Source organism: Dryobates pubescens, chromosome 4 (assembly GCF_014839835.1).
Source record: "Dryobates pubescens isolate bDryPub1 chromosome 4, bDryPub1.pri, whole genome shotgun sequence".
Taxonomy (NCBI): Eukaryota; Metazoa; Chordata; class Aves; order Piciformes; family Picidae; genus Dryobates; species Dryobates pubescens.
The window spans coordinates 17,759,425-17,773,267 of NC_071615.1; the positions used below are offsets into that span (position 1 = coordinate 17,759,425).

Here is a 13,843-nt window from a genome sequence, read left to right on the forward strand (position 1 = left end):
CCTGGTGGCTAATTGAGGCAGCTCAGCCCTGCTCAGGCTTTTTCTGGTGTCTTCTTCCTACACATTCCTTCCCCTGGTCCATTCCTCCTGCCATGCTCTGCCTCTAAGGAGGGGCAAGGCCATGCTCCACATTGCTTTGGCTAGTGAGAGGGACACCAAATGTTTCTGGAGCGTGGGGATGCTCAAAGAAGGAATTCTGAGGGGTAGGAAAGGGAGAGGGAGAAAAGGAAGAGCAAGGCAAGCCCCAGACCTGCTTCTGTGGGTAGGGCAACGCTCAGCAGCAACCCAGCATAGGCTTGAGATGAAGGCCTTGAGCTCCCTGCTCTGGTGGGAGGTGTCCTTGAGCCTTGAGGACCCAGGTCTGGTGGGAGGAGGCCTTGAGAACCCAGGGCTGGTGGGAGGTGTCCCTTGAGCACCCAGGGCTGGTGGGAGGTGTCCCTTGAGCACCCAGGGCTGGTGGGAGATGTCCTTGAGCACCCAGGGCTGGTGGGAGGTGGTCCTTGAGCACCCAGGGCTGGTGGGAGGTGTCCCTTGAGCACCCAGGGCTGGTGGGAGGTGCCCCTTGAGCACCCAGGGCTGGTGGGAGGTGCCCCTTGAGCACCCAGGGCTGGTGGGAGGTGCCCCTTGAGCACCCAGGGCTGGTGGGAGGTGTCCCTTGAGCACCCAGGGCTGGTGGGAGATGTCCTTGAGCCTTGAGCACCCAGGGCTGGTGGGAGGTGTCCCTTGAGCACCCAGGGCTGGTGTCCCTTGAGCACCCAGGGCTGGTGGGAGGTGTCCCTTGAGCACCCAGGGCTGGTGGGAGGTGTCTCCAGGCCTTGACCAACCTGCTCTAGTGGAAGGTGTCCTTGCCCATGGCAGGGGGTTGGAACTGGACAATCTTTAAGGTCTCTTCCAACCCAACCCAGACTAGGTTCTATGAAAGGCACTTTGTAGCCGTAGAATCCATACTGGTGCAGATTCCCAGACAGCTTTCAGCCTTGCTGTGGTGCTTGCAGGGAACAGGCAAAGAGGGAGCCCCCAGGTCATGCTCCTCAAGCCCTGGTGTGCCAGTCAGAGCCCCGAGCTTTCAGAGCAGCCTCCTGGTGGCTGCGATTCCAAGGGCTGCTGCTTTGAGCTCCAAGCAGGGGCTCGCTTCCCCCTGTTGCTGCTGCTTTCCCGTGGCGGCCCAGGCTTTCTGCTAGGCTCTGCTGTGCTGTCCTGGGGCTGCTTCCCTGCGCCTGCCAGCGGCCGGTGCTGAAGCGCGGAGCGGCTGTGCGGGAGCCCCCGCAGCCCTCCGGGCGCCGGCGAGCGCCGGCTGCCAGCATGCACGGAGCGGCTGCTCACAGCGGAGGGTCGTTGCTCACCTCACACCTTACCTTTCTCTCTCTCTCTTTCCTTCCTTTTTGTTTTTCTCTTCCCCCCACCCCCCCCACCCCCCTTTTATTTGTGTGTGTCCTTTGTTTCCCCCCTCCCCGCTCGGAACCAAGCTCCCTTCTCCAGTCCGAGCTTTCCGGCAGCCCATGCCGCGGCGCCTCCGAGCCGCCCCCCTGCCGCCGCCGCCGCCCCGGACCTAACCTAGGCTAAACCTTCCCGGTGGGCTGGCTCGGGGCGGGGGCACCATGGGGAGCTCTGCCTCGTCGCTGGCCGCGGAGACGGAGTCGGACCACGGCTTCGCGGGCGCGCCCTACCCGGGGCACCCTGCCGTGAGCTGGTGCCGGAGCAGCCCCGCGGGCCCCGTGTGGGACGGTGCCCTCCTTGCCAGGCAGCACCAGCAGCTGCAGCAGCGGCTGCGAAGGTAAGGAGGAGGGGAGGAGCCTGCTTGCCTGCTTACCTCTCGGCTTGCGGCCAGGCCCCCTGCTCCAGGGACCGAAGGTGCTTTGCATCCCCGCGGAGGCCTGGCTCCGGTCCCCCTGGCACTCAGGCTTGCAGCGAGCGGTGCCAAGCCTTGGCCTTGGCTCAGGGCTGCTGAGGGCTCCTGCAGAGCAGGCTGCAGGACTCGGCCCAGCTCTTCCTCCTCACCTCAACTGCGAAGTGGCTGCTGGGGAATGGGGTCTCGGGTTGCCTGTGACCTTGTGGCTCCTTTCTGACCTCACCCTCTGAGGCTGCTGGAGCAGGCTGCCCAGAGAGGTTGTGGAGTCTCCTTCTCTGGAGAGCTTCCAACCCCAGCTGGGCATTGTGGTGCTGGGCAAGCTGCTGGGGGTGCCCAGCTTTGGCAGGGGGTTGGACTGGGTGATGCCTAGAGGGTCCCTTCCAACCCCCACCATGCTGGGACTCTGCGATTCCATGGCCTGCACTGGAGGTGTCCCAGGTGGAGAACTGTGACCCCAGGTTGGGTGGCAGTAAAGGAGCAAGAGTTTCTGAGCCCAGAAGGACAGGAGGAGCTGATTTGGAATCATGGAATCACTTGGGATCATGGAATCATGGAATCACTTGGGATCATAGAATCATTTGGGATCATGGAATCATATAGGTTGGAAAAGACCTTGAAGACCATCAAGTCCAACCATGAACAACTATTTTCTGGCCAAAGCAGTGAAATGCTTTTGACCATCAGGTCCAGGGGTACAAAACACACCAAGCCAGACAGCTCTGAGCTCAGTGTTTCCAGCCCTCAGTTGCCATCTCTTAGGTTGAAGGTTGGACTCTGTGATCTTAAAGGTATCTTCCTTTTCTTCTTAAAGGCCAGTGGCATCCTGGGCTGCATCAGAAGATGTGTGGCCAGCTGAGGGAGTGAGGTGATTCTGCCACTTTATTCTGCTCTGGGGAGACCTCCCCTGCAGTGCAATCTCCAGGTCTGGAGCCATCAGCACAGGGAGGACCTGGAGCTGATGGAGCAGGTCCAGAGGAGGCCATGCAAATGCTCAGGGGGTTAGAGCAGCTCTGCTGTGGGGACAGGCTGAGGGAGCTAGGGGTGTTCAGCCTGGAGAAGAGAAGGCTCCAGGGGGGGACCTTAGAGCTGCCTGCCAGGACCTGAAGAGGGCTCCAAGAAGGCTGCAGGGGGCCTGTTCCCAAAGGCCTGCAGTGGCAGGATGAGGGGCAATGGCTTTAGAGCAGAACAGATTGAGATTGGATGTGAGGAACAAATTCTGCACCATGAAGGTGGAACACTGCAGCAGGCTGCCCAGGGAGGTGGCAGAGGCTCCATCCCTGGGGATATTCAAGGTGAGGCTGGACAGGGCTCTGGGCAACCTGATCTGGTGGAGGATGTCCCTGCTGAGTGCAGAGGGGGTTGGACTGGATGAGCTTTGGGGGTCCCTTCCAACCCAGAGCATGCTGTGATTCTATGATTCCAACCAAAACAATGCCATGATCGTGTCCTGGATGAGGTCAGCACCTCACAGGTGGCTCTGAGCCACCCCTCTCTCCCTTCCCCATCAGCCACTTGCAGTGAGGAGTTTCTCTTGGTGCTGGAGGGCTGGTGTCCTGCCCTCAGTCCCTGACAGGCTGAGAGCTAGGGCAGAAGCACCTCAAAGCCCTCTGCCCGGGGGCCTGGCTGCTGGGGCTGCTGTGTTCTGTGCTCGTCGTCCTCCAGCCCTCACCTAATGCCTGCTGTGTGGAGGCTGCAGCCTGGCTGGCTCTCTGTCCTTGCTTCAGTCTGCTGGGAGCTGCTGGGCTTTGAGGAGTAGCTGCTTGCTTCTGAGCACCCCCAGCCCGGTGTGGCTTTCACTGGAGGCCTCTGCTGCGGTGCTCATGCAGTAGCTGCTGTGTAGTCCTCGTTCTGCTGCCCTTCTGCTGCTGTCAGTCCTGCAATGTGCTTCCTGGGGGCTGGGGCACGACTCTGGGAGCCTCTGAGACGAGCAGTGTCGTGCTTTGCTCCTGTGCAGCCCTCTCTGGGGCTCCCTTGTTGAGCTGCTAGCAGTGTGAAGCCAAGCAGCTGGCGTGGGCTTGGCTTCCTGGCAGTGCCCTAGAGGCCTTTAGCAAGGCTGCTTCGGGCAGTTCCCAGCAGCTCCTGCTCTCTGCACCAACCTTGGTGCCTGGGGCACAGCTCTGGTCGGTCACCTGCCCTGTGTGAGGCTGTCCTGGGTAGCTCAGAGGGGTCCTGAGACACAGCTGCCTCCTTCCTGCAGGATTATTCCTTTGGCACTGGTGGTTTGAGCTTGGTTGCCTTGAGGAGCTGTGGAAGGAGTTGGTGCCTCACAGGTTGCTGCCTAAGCTGGAGTGGGGCTGTGGGGGTAGGGCCAGGGGGCAATGGGTTGAAACTGGAGCTGGCCAGCAGGAAGAAGTCTTTACCATGGCTGGGGGGAGACACTGGAACAGGTCACCCAGAGCAGCTGTGGATGCCTCATCCCTGGAAGGGTTTCAAGTCCAGGTTGGATGAGGCATTGAGCCACTTGGTTTAGGGGGAGGTGTCCCTGCCCATGGCAGGGGGGTTGGAACTGGAAGATCTTTAAGAGCCCTTCTAAGCTCTGCTCTCTGAGCACCTTCAGCACCTGTAAGGTCCCTTCCCACCCAACCCATTCCATCACCCTCTGCAATCAGTGTGCAGCCAGCACTGAGCTGGCTCTCTGAGCACCTTCAGCACCTGTAAGGTCCCTTCCCACCCAACCCATTCCATCACCCTCTGCAATCAGTGTGCAGCCAGCACTGAGCTGGCTCTCTGGGCACCTTTAGCACCTGTAAGGTCCCTTCCCACCCAACCCATTCCATCACCCTCTGCAATCAGTGTGCAGCCAGCACTGAGCTGGCTCTCTGGGCACCTTTAGCACCTGTAAGGTCCCTTCCCACCCAACCCATTCCATCAGCCTCTGCAGTCAGTGTCCAGCCAGCACTGAGCTGACTCTCTGGGCACCTTCAGCACCTGTAAGGTCCCTTCCCACCCAACCCATTCCATCAGCCTCTGCAGTCAGTGTCCAGCCAGCTGGCTCTCTGGGCACCTTCAGCACCTGTAAGGTCCCTTCCCACCCAACCCATTCCATCACCCTCTGCAATCTGTCTGCAGCCAGCTGGCTCTCTGGGCACCTTTAGCACCTGTAAGGTCCCTTCCCACCCAACCCATTCCATCAGCCTCTGCAATCAGTGTGCAGCCAGCACTGAGCTGGCTCTCTGGGCACCTTTAGCACCTGTAAGGTCCCTTCCCACCCAACCCATTCCATCAGCCTCTGAAGTCTGTGTGCAGCCAGCACTGAGCTGGAGGAGCTTCCAGGGCAGGGCTGGAGAGGTGGTGTCTGGGCAGCCTCGTGGCTCCAAGTCTGTGGCTTGGAGAGGAGCCTGGGAGGCTGGAGTTGAAGCCTTGCCCCGTGGGCAGGAGCCCTGGGCGGGCAGGCTTGGTGCTGCGGCGGATGCTGGGCAGGGGCAGGCAGCGGCGGGGTGGCTGCAGATGAGGCACTGCCTCAGCTGGTCCTGATGGATTTCCCCTGCTACAGGCTGAAGAGCTCATTCCAGCTAAGTGCTGCCTGATTCCTGGAGACAGGGAAGTTGCTGGCTGTGACTCAGGGAGCGTGGGAAGAGCTGGCTGCAGGCCCTGGTTATGGAAGTGGGTTCAAAGGAGCTGCTGAGATCAGGGCGGGCTGGCAGGCATCAAAGGCCCTGCCGGTCCCGTGGCCAGCTGGGCAAAGCAGAGGCTGAGGGTTGGTTTCCAGAGGCTGAGAGAGGAATAGATCCCTTCAAAGAAGTCAAGAAGTGAACAGGAGAAGCCAGGGGAGGTTGCCCTGCCTCTGAGGGTCCTGGTGCCTGGAGTCCTGCGGTGCAGGAAGGAAGTGGAGTCCTGGGGAGTCAATTTGAGGCTGGACAGGAGCTGTGGGATAGACTTTGATTTCCTGCTGCTTTCCTGTCCCAGCCCTCCCAACTGAGAGTGTTTTGGCTGCTCTGGAGCAGCACAGGGCCAGGCTGCCCTGGCCTGCCTCAGGGATGAGCAGAGACCTTCCCTGGCAGGCAGCTGGCAGCTGCCTCACCGCTGACTTTGGTCCCTGCTCGGTGGGCAGTTGGGAAGGGCTTCCCTCATGGTGTGCTGGGACCTGGGGAAGGAATCAGCACTGTGTGGCTTTCAGGGAGCTGAGAGCAGGCTGCAGGGTCTGCTGCTGCCTGGGGGAAGCTGGTGGTCTGGAGTTCCCTGTCTGCTGAAGACAAGTGGACAGGAGGGAGAAGAAAAATGGCCTTGGTGGTGGAGGCAGCAGGCTGGTGACACCCAGCCCTGAGGCCCTGACTCTGCTGGGCCAAGCTGCAGGCTCTGGCAGCAGCCCACCTTTGGAAGAGGAGCAGCCCTGCCTTTCCCATCCTGCCAGGAGGCCTGAGCTCCTTCAAAGACCAGAGGTACAGCTGCATGGCATTGAGATCTTACTGCTGAAATCTCTGCTTAGGGCAAAGATGTTTCCAAATCCAGTCCTGGGAGCCTCTTGTTGCCAAATTCTGCCCCAGTTGCAAGTGCCCCTGGGCTCCTCCTTGCTTGAAGGTGCTTGGCTTGGGCTGTGGTTGGAGGACAGTGTTCAGCTGAACCTACAAAAGCATCATGGCTGAGCTTCTTGATCTGCCAAAGCCCTCATGAGTGCTGTGTGAAGTGGTCTCCTCCAGCTGCCCCTGAGCTGCTTAGAGCTCAAGGGGTGTGGGTCACATCCTGCAGTGCCCAGAGAGGAGGCTGAGTGTGTGGGGACTGCACCAAGCTCCTCAGGAGCCCTTCTTTCTCCCTGCAAGCAGCAGCTGAGTGAGAGCAGAGAGCTCCTCCTGTGCTGTTGGGAGTGGGGCAGGTCCCAGGCAGAGGGCAGGGAAGGGCTGGGACTGGCAGCTGCAATGGGAGCAGGCAGGCTCCTGCTGCCTGGCCTGCAGTGGGCACAGCTTTGAGGGCTGCTCTCCCCCCAGGCCCAGAGGCAGTCTCCTGCAGGCAGAGCTGCTGGGCCGTGGGGTGGTTGTGTTCTGCTGGCTGGAGCTTGCCTGGAGCAAGGCAGTAGGTGAGAGGTGACTTTGTTGGCAGGCTGGGGCAGTGGAGGAGCTGATGAAGTGGCAGAGTCTTGCCCCTGAGGCTGGGAGGCTGAGAAGCAAGAGGGGCTGGAAGGTGAGGCAGGAGCTGTGCTGCAGGGCTGAAGGGAGGGTAAGGGAGGGAGCTGGGGGGGATCCCATCACAGGGCAGGGACCAGCTGGGCTGAGTCTGCCTTGCTGCTTTCCTCAGTGGGCTGCAAGTCCCCTTGGACTCCTCCTTGCTTTTGTGCTCCAAGGTTCTTGGCCTGGACTGTTGCTGGAGGAGAGAGTTCAGCTGAACCTACCAACCCCTCCTGGCCCAGCTTCCTGATGTGCCAAACCCCTCCTGGAGCTGTGAGCAGCAAGGTGCAGTGCCACAGGGCCAGCTGCTGGTGGGAGGCTCTGGCTGCATTGCTGCAGCTGCTGCCCTTGGGCAGGCTGGGAGCTGTGGGCTTGTGGTGGCTGCTGCTGCTGCCAGTGCTGAGGGCAGCTCTGCAGCCTGCCACATCTGCAAGGCTTTAGGAAGGGCTCTGGGCAGCCTGATCTAGCTGAGGATGCCCCTGCTGACTGCAGAGGGGTTGGGCTGGATGGGTGGTGAATGGTGCCACAGCCAGCTGGATGGGTGGTGAATGGTGCCACAGCCAGCTGGCAGCCAGGCACCAGTGGTGTGCCCCAGGGAGCAGTGCTGGGCCCCAGCCTCTTTAACATCTTCATTGATGATCTGGATGAGGGGATTGAGTCAGGCATCAGCAAATGTGCAGCTGACACCAGGCTGGGAGCAGAGGTTGGTCAGTGAGAGGGCAGAAGGGCTCTGCAGAGGGACCTTGCCAGGCTGGGCAGATGGGCAGAGGCCAACAGGATGGCATTCAACAAGTCCCAGTGCCAGGGGCTGCACTTTGGCCACAGCAACCCCAGGCAGAGCTACAGGCTGGGGGCAGAGTGGCTGAGAGCAGCCAGGCAGAGAGGGACCTGGGGAGGCTGATTGACAGCTGCCTGAACATGAGCCAGCAGTGTGCCCAGGGGGCCAAGAAGGCCAAGGGCATCCTGGCCTGCAGCAGGCAGAGTGTGGCCAGCAGGAGCAGGGAAGTCCTTGTGCCCTGTGCTCAGCACTGCTCAGGCCACCCCTGGAGTCCTGTGTCCAGCTCTGGGCTCCTCAGCTCAAGAAGGACATTGAGAGACTTGAAGGTGTCCAGAGAAGGGCAACAAAGCTGGGGAGGGGTCTGGGGCACAGCCCTGGGAGGAGAGGCTGAGGGAGCTGGGGTTGCTTAGCCTGCAGAAGAGGAGGCTCAGGGGAGACCTTCTTGCTCTCTGCAACTCCCTGCAGGGAGGTTGGAGCCAGGTGGGACTTGGGCTCTGCTCCCAGGCAGCCAGCAGCAGAACCAGAGGACACAGTCTCAAGCTGTGCCAGGGGAGGTTTAGGCTGGAGGGGAGGAGAAAGTGCTTCACTGAGCGAGTCGTTCGTCACTGGGCTGTGCTGCCCAGGGTGGTGGTGGAGTCCCCATCCCTGGAGGGGTTCCAGAGGGGCTTGGATGTGGCACTTGGTGCCATGGGTTAGTTGTGAGGTCTGCCAAGACAGGTTGGACTCGATGATCCTTGGGGTCTCTTCCAACCTTAGTGATCCTGTGAGACTGTGAAGACCTTTGGAGGTCCCTTCCCAATCCAGAGCATTCTGTGAGCCTGTGCTAGGACTCTGCACCATCTCCCAGAGGAGGTCTAAGGGAGGTTATCTCTTCACCTACTCCTCATTCCCCACCCTTTGTAAGGAGGGACAAGAGGATCCTGCTGAGAATGGAGAACTGCTTGAGCTCACTCTGCTCCAGGGAGGCTTTGCAGAGTCACAGAGTGGGTTGGGGTGGAAGGGACCTTCAAGCTCATCCAGCTCTAGCCCCTTGCCATGGGCAGGGACACTTCCCACCAGCCCAGGCTGCTCAAGACCTCATCCAGCCTGGCCCTCAGCACCTCCAGGGAAGGGAAAGCACTGCAAGGTCTGTGCAGTGTCCCCACTCAGGCTGGCTGCAGCTCCCTGAGCTCCTTCCTTTGGCAGGGCAGATGCATTGCTGGGCTTCCCCCCAGCACTCTGCAGAGGCTTTGTGGTTTCTTTCTCCATCCAAACCTCTTCAGAATGAGCCACCTCTGGGCCTGTGGCTGTGGAGGGAGAAACAAGCTCTGTTTAGTGCTAAAAATAGCTAAATCCCTCTGCTTCGAGAGGGCAGCCAGGAGCTTTTGTTGTTGGCAGCTGGTGGGAAGGCATCTGCTGTGGCAGTGCCCCTTGCTGCCCACTGGCACCACTTCTGGAGGAGAAAGCCCTGGGGAGCCACCCACAGCCCTGGGCTTTGGGAAGCCTGCATTGAAAGCAGCAGGTCACAGCTGCTGGGGGGCATCACCCAGCCCCATCCTGGGGGCTTTGAGTTGTCTGGAGCCTGGGGGGAGATGTTGCTCAGAGGCCACTGGCATCTTGAGTGGAGGGGGGAGGTGGTGGTGTGCAGCTCCTTCCCACCCTTCCTTGTCCTGGCATTCCACCTGCAAGTGTGGCCCCAGCAGCAGTGAGGTCTGGAGGAGGTGTTTCTTGGTGGAGGAAGCAAGAGCCAGAGGAGCAGGGAGGGCTGGCTGGGATGAAAAGCTGCAAGCACTGAATGGTTTGGGCTGGTGGAGACCTTCAGGATTCATGGAATGATTTGGGCTGGAAGGGACCTTCAGGATCACCCAGCTCCAACCCCTGCCATGGGCAGGGAGCCCTCCCCCCAGCACAGCTTGCTCAGGGCCTCATCCAGCCTGGTCCTGAACACCCCCAGGCAGGAGGCAGCCACAGCCTCCCTGGGCAGCCTGTGCCAGAGTCTCCCTAACCTCACTGCAAGGAATCTCTTCCTCCTCTCCAGTCTCTCATCAGGCTTCCAGGTTGGCATCAGCCCTGGGAGGCCTGGCAGCCTCTGTGGGGCAGTGGCCATGCAGGAGAGCTGGGGCTGGGCCCTGGGGCAAGCACAGCTGCCTGGATTTTAGCAGCAGCCTGCTTGGATTTGGATGTGCTCAGGGAGCTGCTCCTTGTGAGGGTCACAGAGTGGCTGAGGCTGGAAGGGAGCTCTGGGCTCTGAGTGCTGCAGCTGCCCAGCCCAAGCTCCCATGCAAACAGCAGAGCCATGGAGCAGCTGGGGATAACCAGGACCTGCTCTGCCTGTAGCCACAGGGGAGGGATAAAAAGCTCACTCTGCCAAGGCCCAAGGGTGCTAAGTGCAGCTCTGGTGCTCAGGACATGCCTGCTGACCCCCCCAGAGCACAACCCCAGGTGCTGCTGGCAGCTGGATGTGCCCCTGTGAGCCCTCTGCTCCCTCTGGAAGATGCTGAGGCACAGAAGTGGAGCTGGGATTTGGTGGAATAATGATGCTGCAGGTTGTCCTGGATCCCTGCCTGACCACTGGGCTGGGAACTCTTTGCTTGCCAGGTTTCACTGGCAGCTGGGGCTGTGCCTTGCTCCAGAAGGTGTGGTGCTGAGGGGCTGGCAGTGTGCTTGGGTCTTCAACCACCCAAGGCTTCCAGCCCTGCACAGCCTCCTTCCATGCTGGCAGCTTCCAGTGCTCTGCTTGCTCACAAAGCCTCTTTGGTGTTTAAATCCAGGCTGTAGCTGGCTCTGGAGCCATGAAGAGCTTGGAGGATGGTGCAGAGCAGCAGAGACCAAAGTCATCTGGAGGTCCCCAGACAGACTGTCCCTTTGTTCCTCAAGGGCTGGAGCAGCTCTGCTGGGAGCACAGGCTGAGGGAGCTGGGGCTGTGCAGCCTGCAGAGGAGAAGGCTCCAGGGGCTCCTCAGAGCTGCTGCCAGCACCTGAAGGGATCCTGCAGGAAGGCTGCAGAGGAACTTTTGCTGAGGGGGTCTGAGCCAGGCCAAGGGGGAAGGGTTTGGAGCTGAGGCAGAGCAGGGTTAGAGTGGAGAGGAGGAAGAAGTTGTTGAGTGTGAGGCTGGGGAGCCTCTGGCCCAGGCTGCCCAGGGAGGCTGTGGCTTGTGGCTGTGGCACTTTAACTCAGTGCCAGGCAAGGTCATGGCACAGGGCATCTGGGGTGCAGTCACACAGCACTCACAGCATGGCCAAGGGCTCAGGCCCAGCCAGCATGGAGTTAGGAAGGGCAGGTCCTGCCTGACCAACCTGAGCTCCTTCCATGCCCAGGGGACTGCCTGGTGGCTGTGGGGCAGGCTGTGGATGTGCTCTGCCTGGACCTCAGCAAGGCCTTTGACACTGTCAAAGCAAACTGCTGTCTAAGCTGTCAGCCCCTGGCTTGGCCAGCAGCTCTCTGAGCTGGGTTAGGAACTGGCTGGAGGCTGAGCCCAGAGAGTGGTGGTGAATGGTGCCACAGCCAGCTGGCAGCCAGGCACCAGTGGTGTGCCCCAGGGAGCAGTGCTGGGCCCTGTGCTCTTTAACATCTTCATTGATGATCTGGAGGAGGGCATTGAGTCAGGCATCAGCAAATGTGCAGCTGACACCAGGCTGGGAGCAGAGGTTGGTCAGTGAGAGGGCAGAAGGGCTCTGCAGAGGGACCTTGCCAGGCTGGGCAGATGGGCAGAGGCCAACAGGATGGCATTCAACAAGTCCCAGTGCCAGGGGCTGCACTTTGGCCACAGCAACCCCAGGCAGAGCTACAGGCTGGGGGCAGAGTGGCTGAGAGCAGCCAGGCAGAGAGGGACCTGGGAGTGCTGATTGACAGCTGGCTGAACATGAGCCTGCAGTGTGCCCAGGGGGCTAAGAAGGCCAAGGGCATCCTGGCCTGCAGCAGGCAGAGTGTGGCCAGCAGGAGCAGGGAAGTCCTTGTGCCCTGTGCTCAGCACTGCTCAGGCCACCCCTGGAGTCCTGTGTCCAGCTCTGGGCTCCTCAGCTCAAGAAGGACATTGAGAGACTTGAAGGTGTCCAGAGAAGGGCAACAAAGCTGGGGAGGGGTCTGGGGCACAGCCCTGGGAGGAGAGGCTGAGGGAGCTGGGGTTGCTTAGCCTGCAGAAGAGGAGGCTCAGGGGAGACCTCCTTGCTCTCTGCAACTCCCTGCAGGGAGGTTGGAGCCAGCTGGGGGTTGGGCTCTGCTCCCAGGCAGCCAGCAGCAGAACCAGAGGACACAGTCTCAGGCTGTGCCAGGGAAGGTTTAGGCTGGAGGTGAGGAAGAAATTCTTCCCAGCAAGAGGGATTGGCCACTGGGCTGTGCTGCCCAGGGAGGTGGTGGAGTCCCCATTCCTGGAGGTGATTATGAAGAGCCTGGCTGATGCCCTTGGTGCCATGGTTGAGTTGCTCAGATGGTGCTGGGGGAGAGGTTGGGCTTGGTGATCTCTGAGGTATTTTCCTACCTGGTTAACTCCTATCCTATCCTATCCTATCCTATCCTATCCTATCCTATCCTATCCTATCCTATCCTATCCTATCCTATCCTATCCTCTCCTCTCCTCCCTCAGCCTCCTGACATTGTCTGGCTGCAGAGGCAGGAGCTTGTTCTGCTGTTTCCTGAGCTGCCCCCCTGAGAGGTGTCAGACCTGGAGCTGTGGAGGCCTCTGAGTGCTCAGGAAGGGGCTGATGGATGGCTGTGGCAGCACAGGAAGCTCAGAGCAGGGGCAGGGAAGGAAGGAGCCCATGTGGAGAGCGTGGGGGAGGGGCTCAGGGCAAGCACCTGGGCTGCAGTCTCCAAGCTCCTCCACCTCACACCCTGCAACATCTGTGCTGGAGGCAGCTGGGCCTGCAGCAAGCTCCTGGGCTTGGGACAAGGGAGGGAAGGCAAGGAGCAGCCTCCTGCTTTCCAGGGGGCTCCTTCCCCTCCCCAGCCAGCTGCTCCTTGGCTTCCTGCTGGAGCTCTTTGCCTTCCTCCGCAGTGCTCAGCTCCTGGCTGCTGCTGAAGCCTTGGGCTGGGTTCCTCCCACCAGGAACTTGAGCCAGTTGGCCACTGGTGGCTCTGGGCTGGATCTCTGACTAACATGGTTCAGAAGCTCTGCTGGGCAAAGGGGAACCCAGTGAGGTCCAACAAGAATGAGTGCAGGGTCCTCCTCCTGGGGCAGGGCAGGTGAGGGGTGGCCTGCTGGCCAGCAGCTCTGGGGACAGGGACCCAAGAGTGCTGGGGGGCAATAAGTGGTCCAGGGGACAGGAATGTGACCTTGTGGTCAAGAGGCCAATGGTGTCCTGGGGCTATGAGGAAGAGTGTGGCCATCAGGGCAAGGGAGGTTCTTCTCCTACTCTGCTCTGCCTGGTGAGGTCACACCTGGAAACCTGGGTCCAGTCCTGGGCTCCCCAGGTCCAGAGGGACAGGGAACTGCTGCAGAGAGTCCAGGGCAGGCTCTGAGGATGGTGAAGGGTCTGGGACATCTGTGTGATGAGCAAAGGCTGAGAGCCCTGGGGCTGAGAGCCTGGAGCAGAGCAGCCCCAGAGGGCAGCTGAGCAATGCTCAGCAAGAGCTAAAGGAGCTGTGGGGGGCAAGAGGCTGGGGCCAGGCTCTGCTGAGTGCTGCCCAGGGCCAGCACAAGGGGCAAGGGGCAGCAAGTGTCAGGCAGGAGGTTGGAGCTGAGCAGGAGGAGAAAGTTGTTTGGGGTGAGGCTGCTGGAGGCCTGGAGCAGGCTGTCCAGAGAGGTTGTGGAGTCTCCTTCTCTGGAGACTTTCAAGACCCACCTGGCTGTGCCCTACCCTGGGTGCCCCTGCTGTGGCAGGGGCTTGGACTGGGTGAGCTCCAGAGGTTCCTTCCAGCCCCTGGCATGCAGTGGTTCTAGAGGAAGACACAGGGCTGCAGTCTCCACCTTCCCACCTCTACCCCTTGCCTGGCTCCTTCATCTGCCTCAGGCTGGCCCTGGCACTGAGAGGCTGTGTTGATGCCAGCTGGGCTGGAGGCTGGTGCCTGTGCCTGGAGGGGACAGAGGGGAGCACACAGATGAACCTCTGCAGGCCTTTGTTCCCTGGGCTGGAACAGGGAACAGAGGGGCAGCTGTGCAGGGGCACAGGGAGGGAAGAGAAGCCCTGGCTGAGTGCTGGT

The 13,843-nt window shown here is 60.6% G+C and overlaps 1 protein-coding gene across 2 annotated transcripts in view; it reads left to right on the plus strand.

The window, feature by feature from the left end:
- Window positions 1–1,519: 1,519 nt before the first annotated feature.
- CAPN15 (calpain 15) overlaps window positions 1,520–13,843 on the plus strand; it is a 60,015-nt gene continuing 47,691 nt past the window's right edge. For both annotated transcript variants that reach the window (XM_054180716.1, XM_054180717.1), the window contains exon 1: window positions 1,520–1,774. In XM_054180716.1, coding sequence (XP_054036691.1) covers window positions 1,599–1,774 — 176 coding nt within the window. In that variant the 5' untranslated portion in view covers window positions 1,520–1,598. The remainder of the gene's footprint in view (window positions 1,775–13,843) is intronic.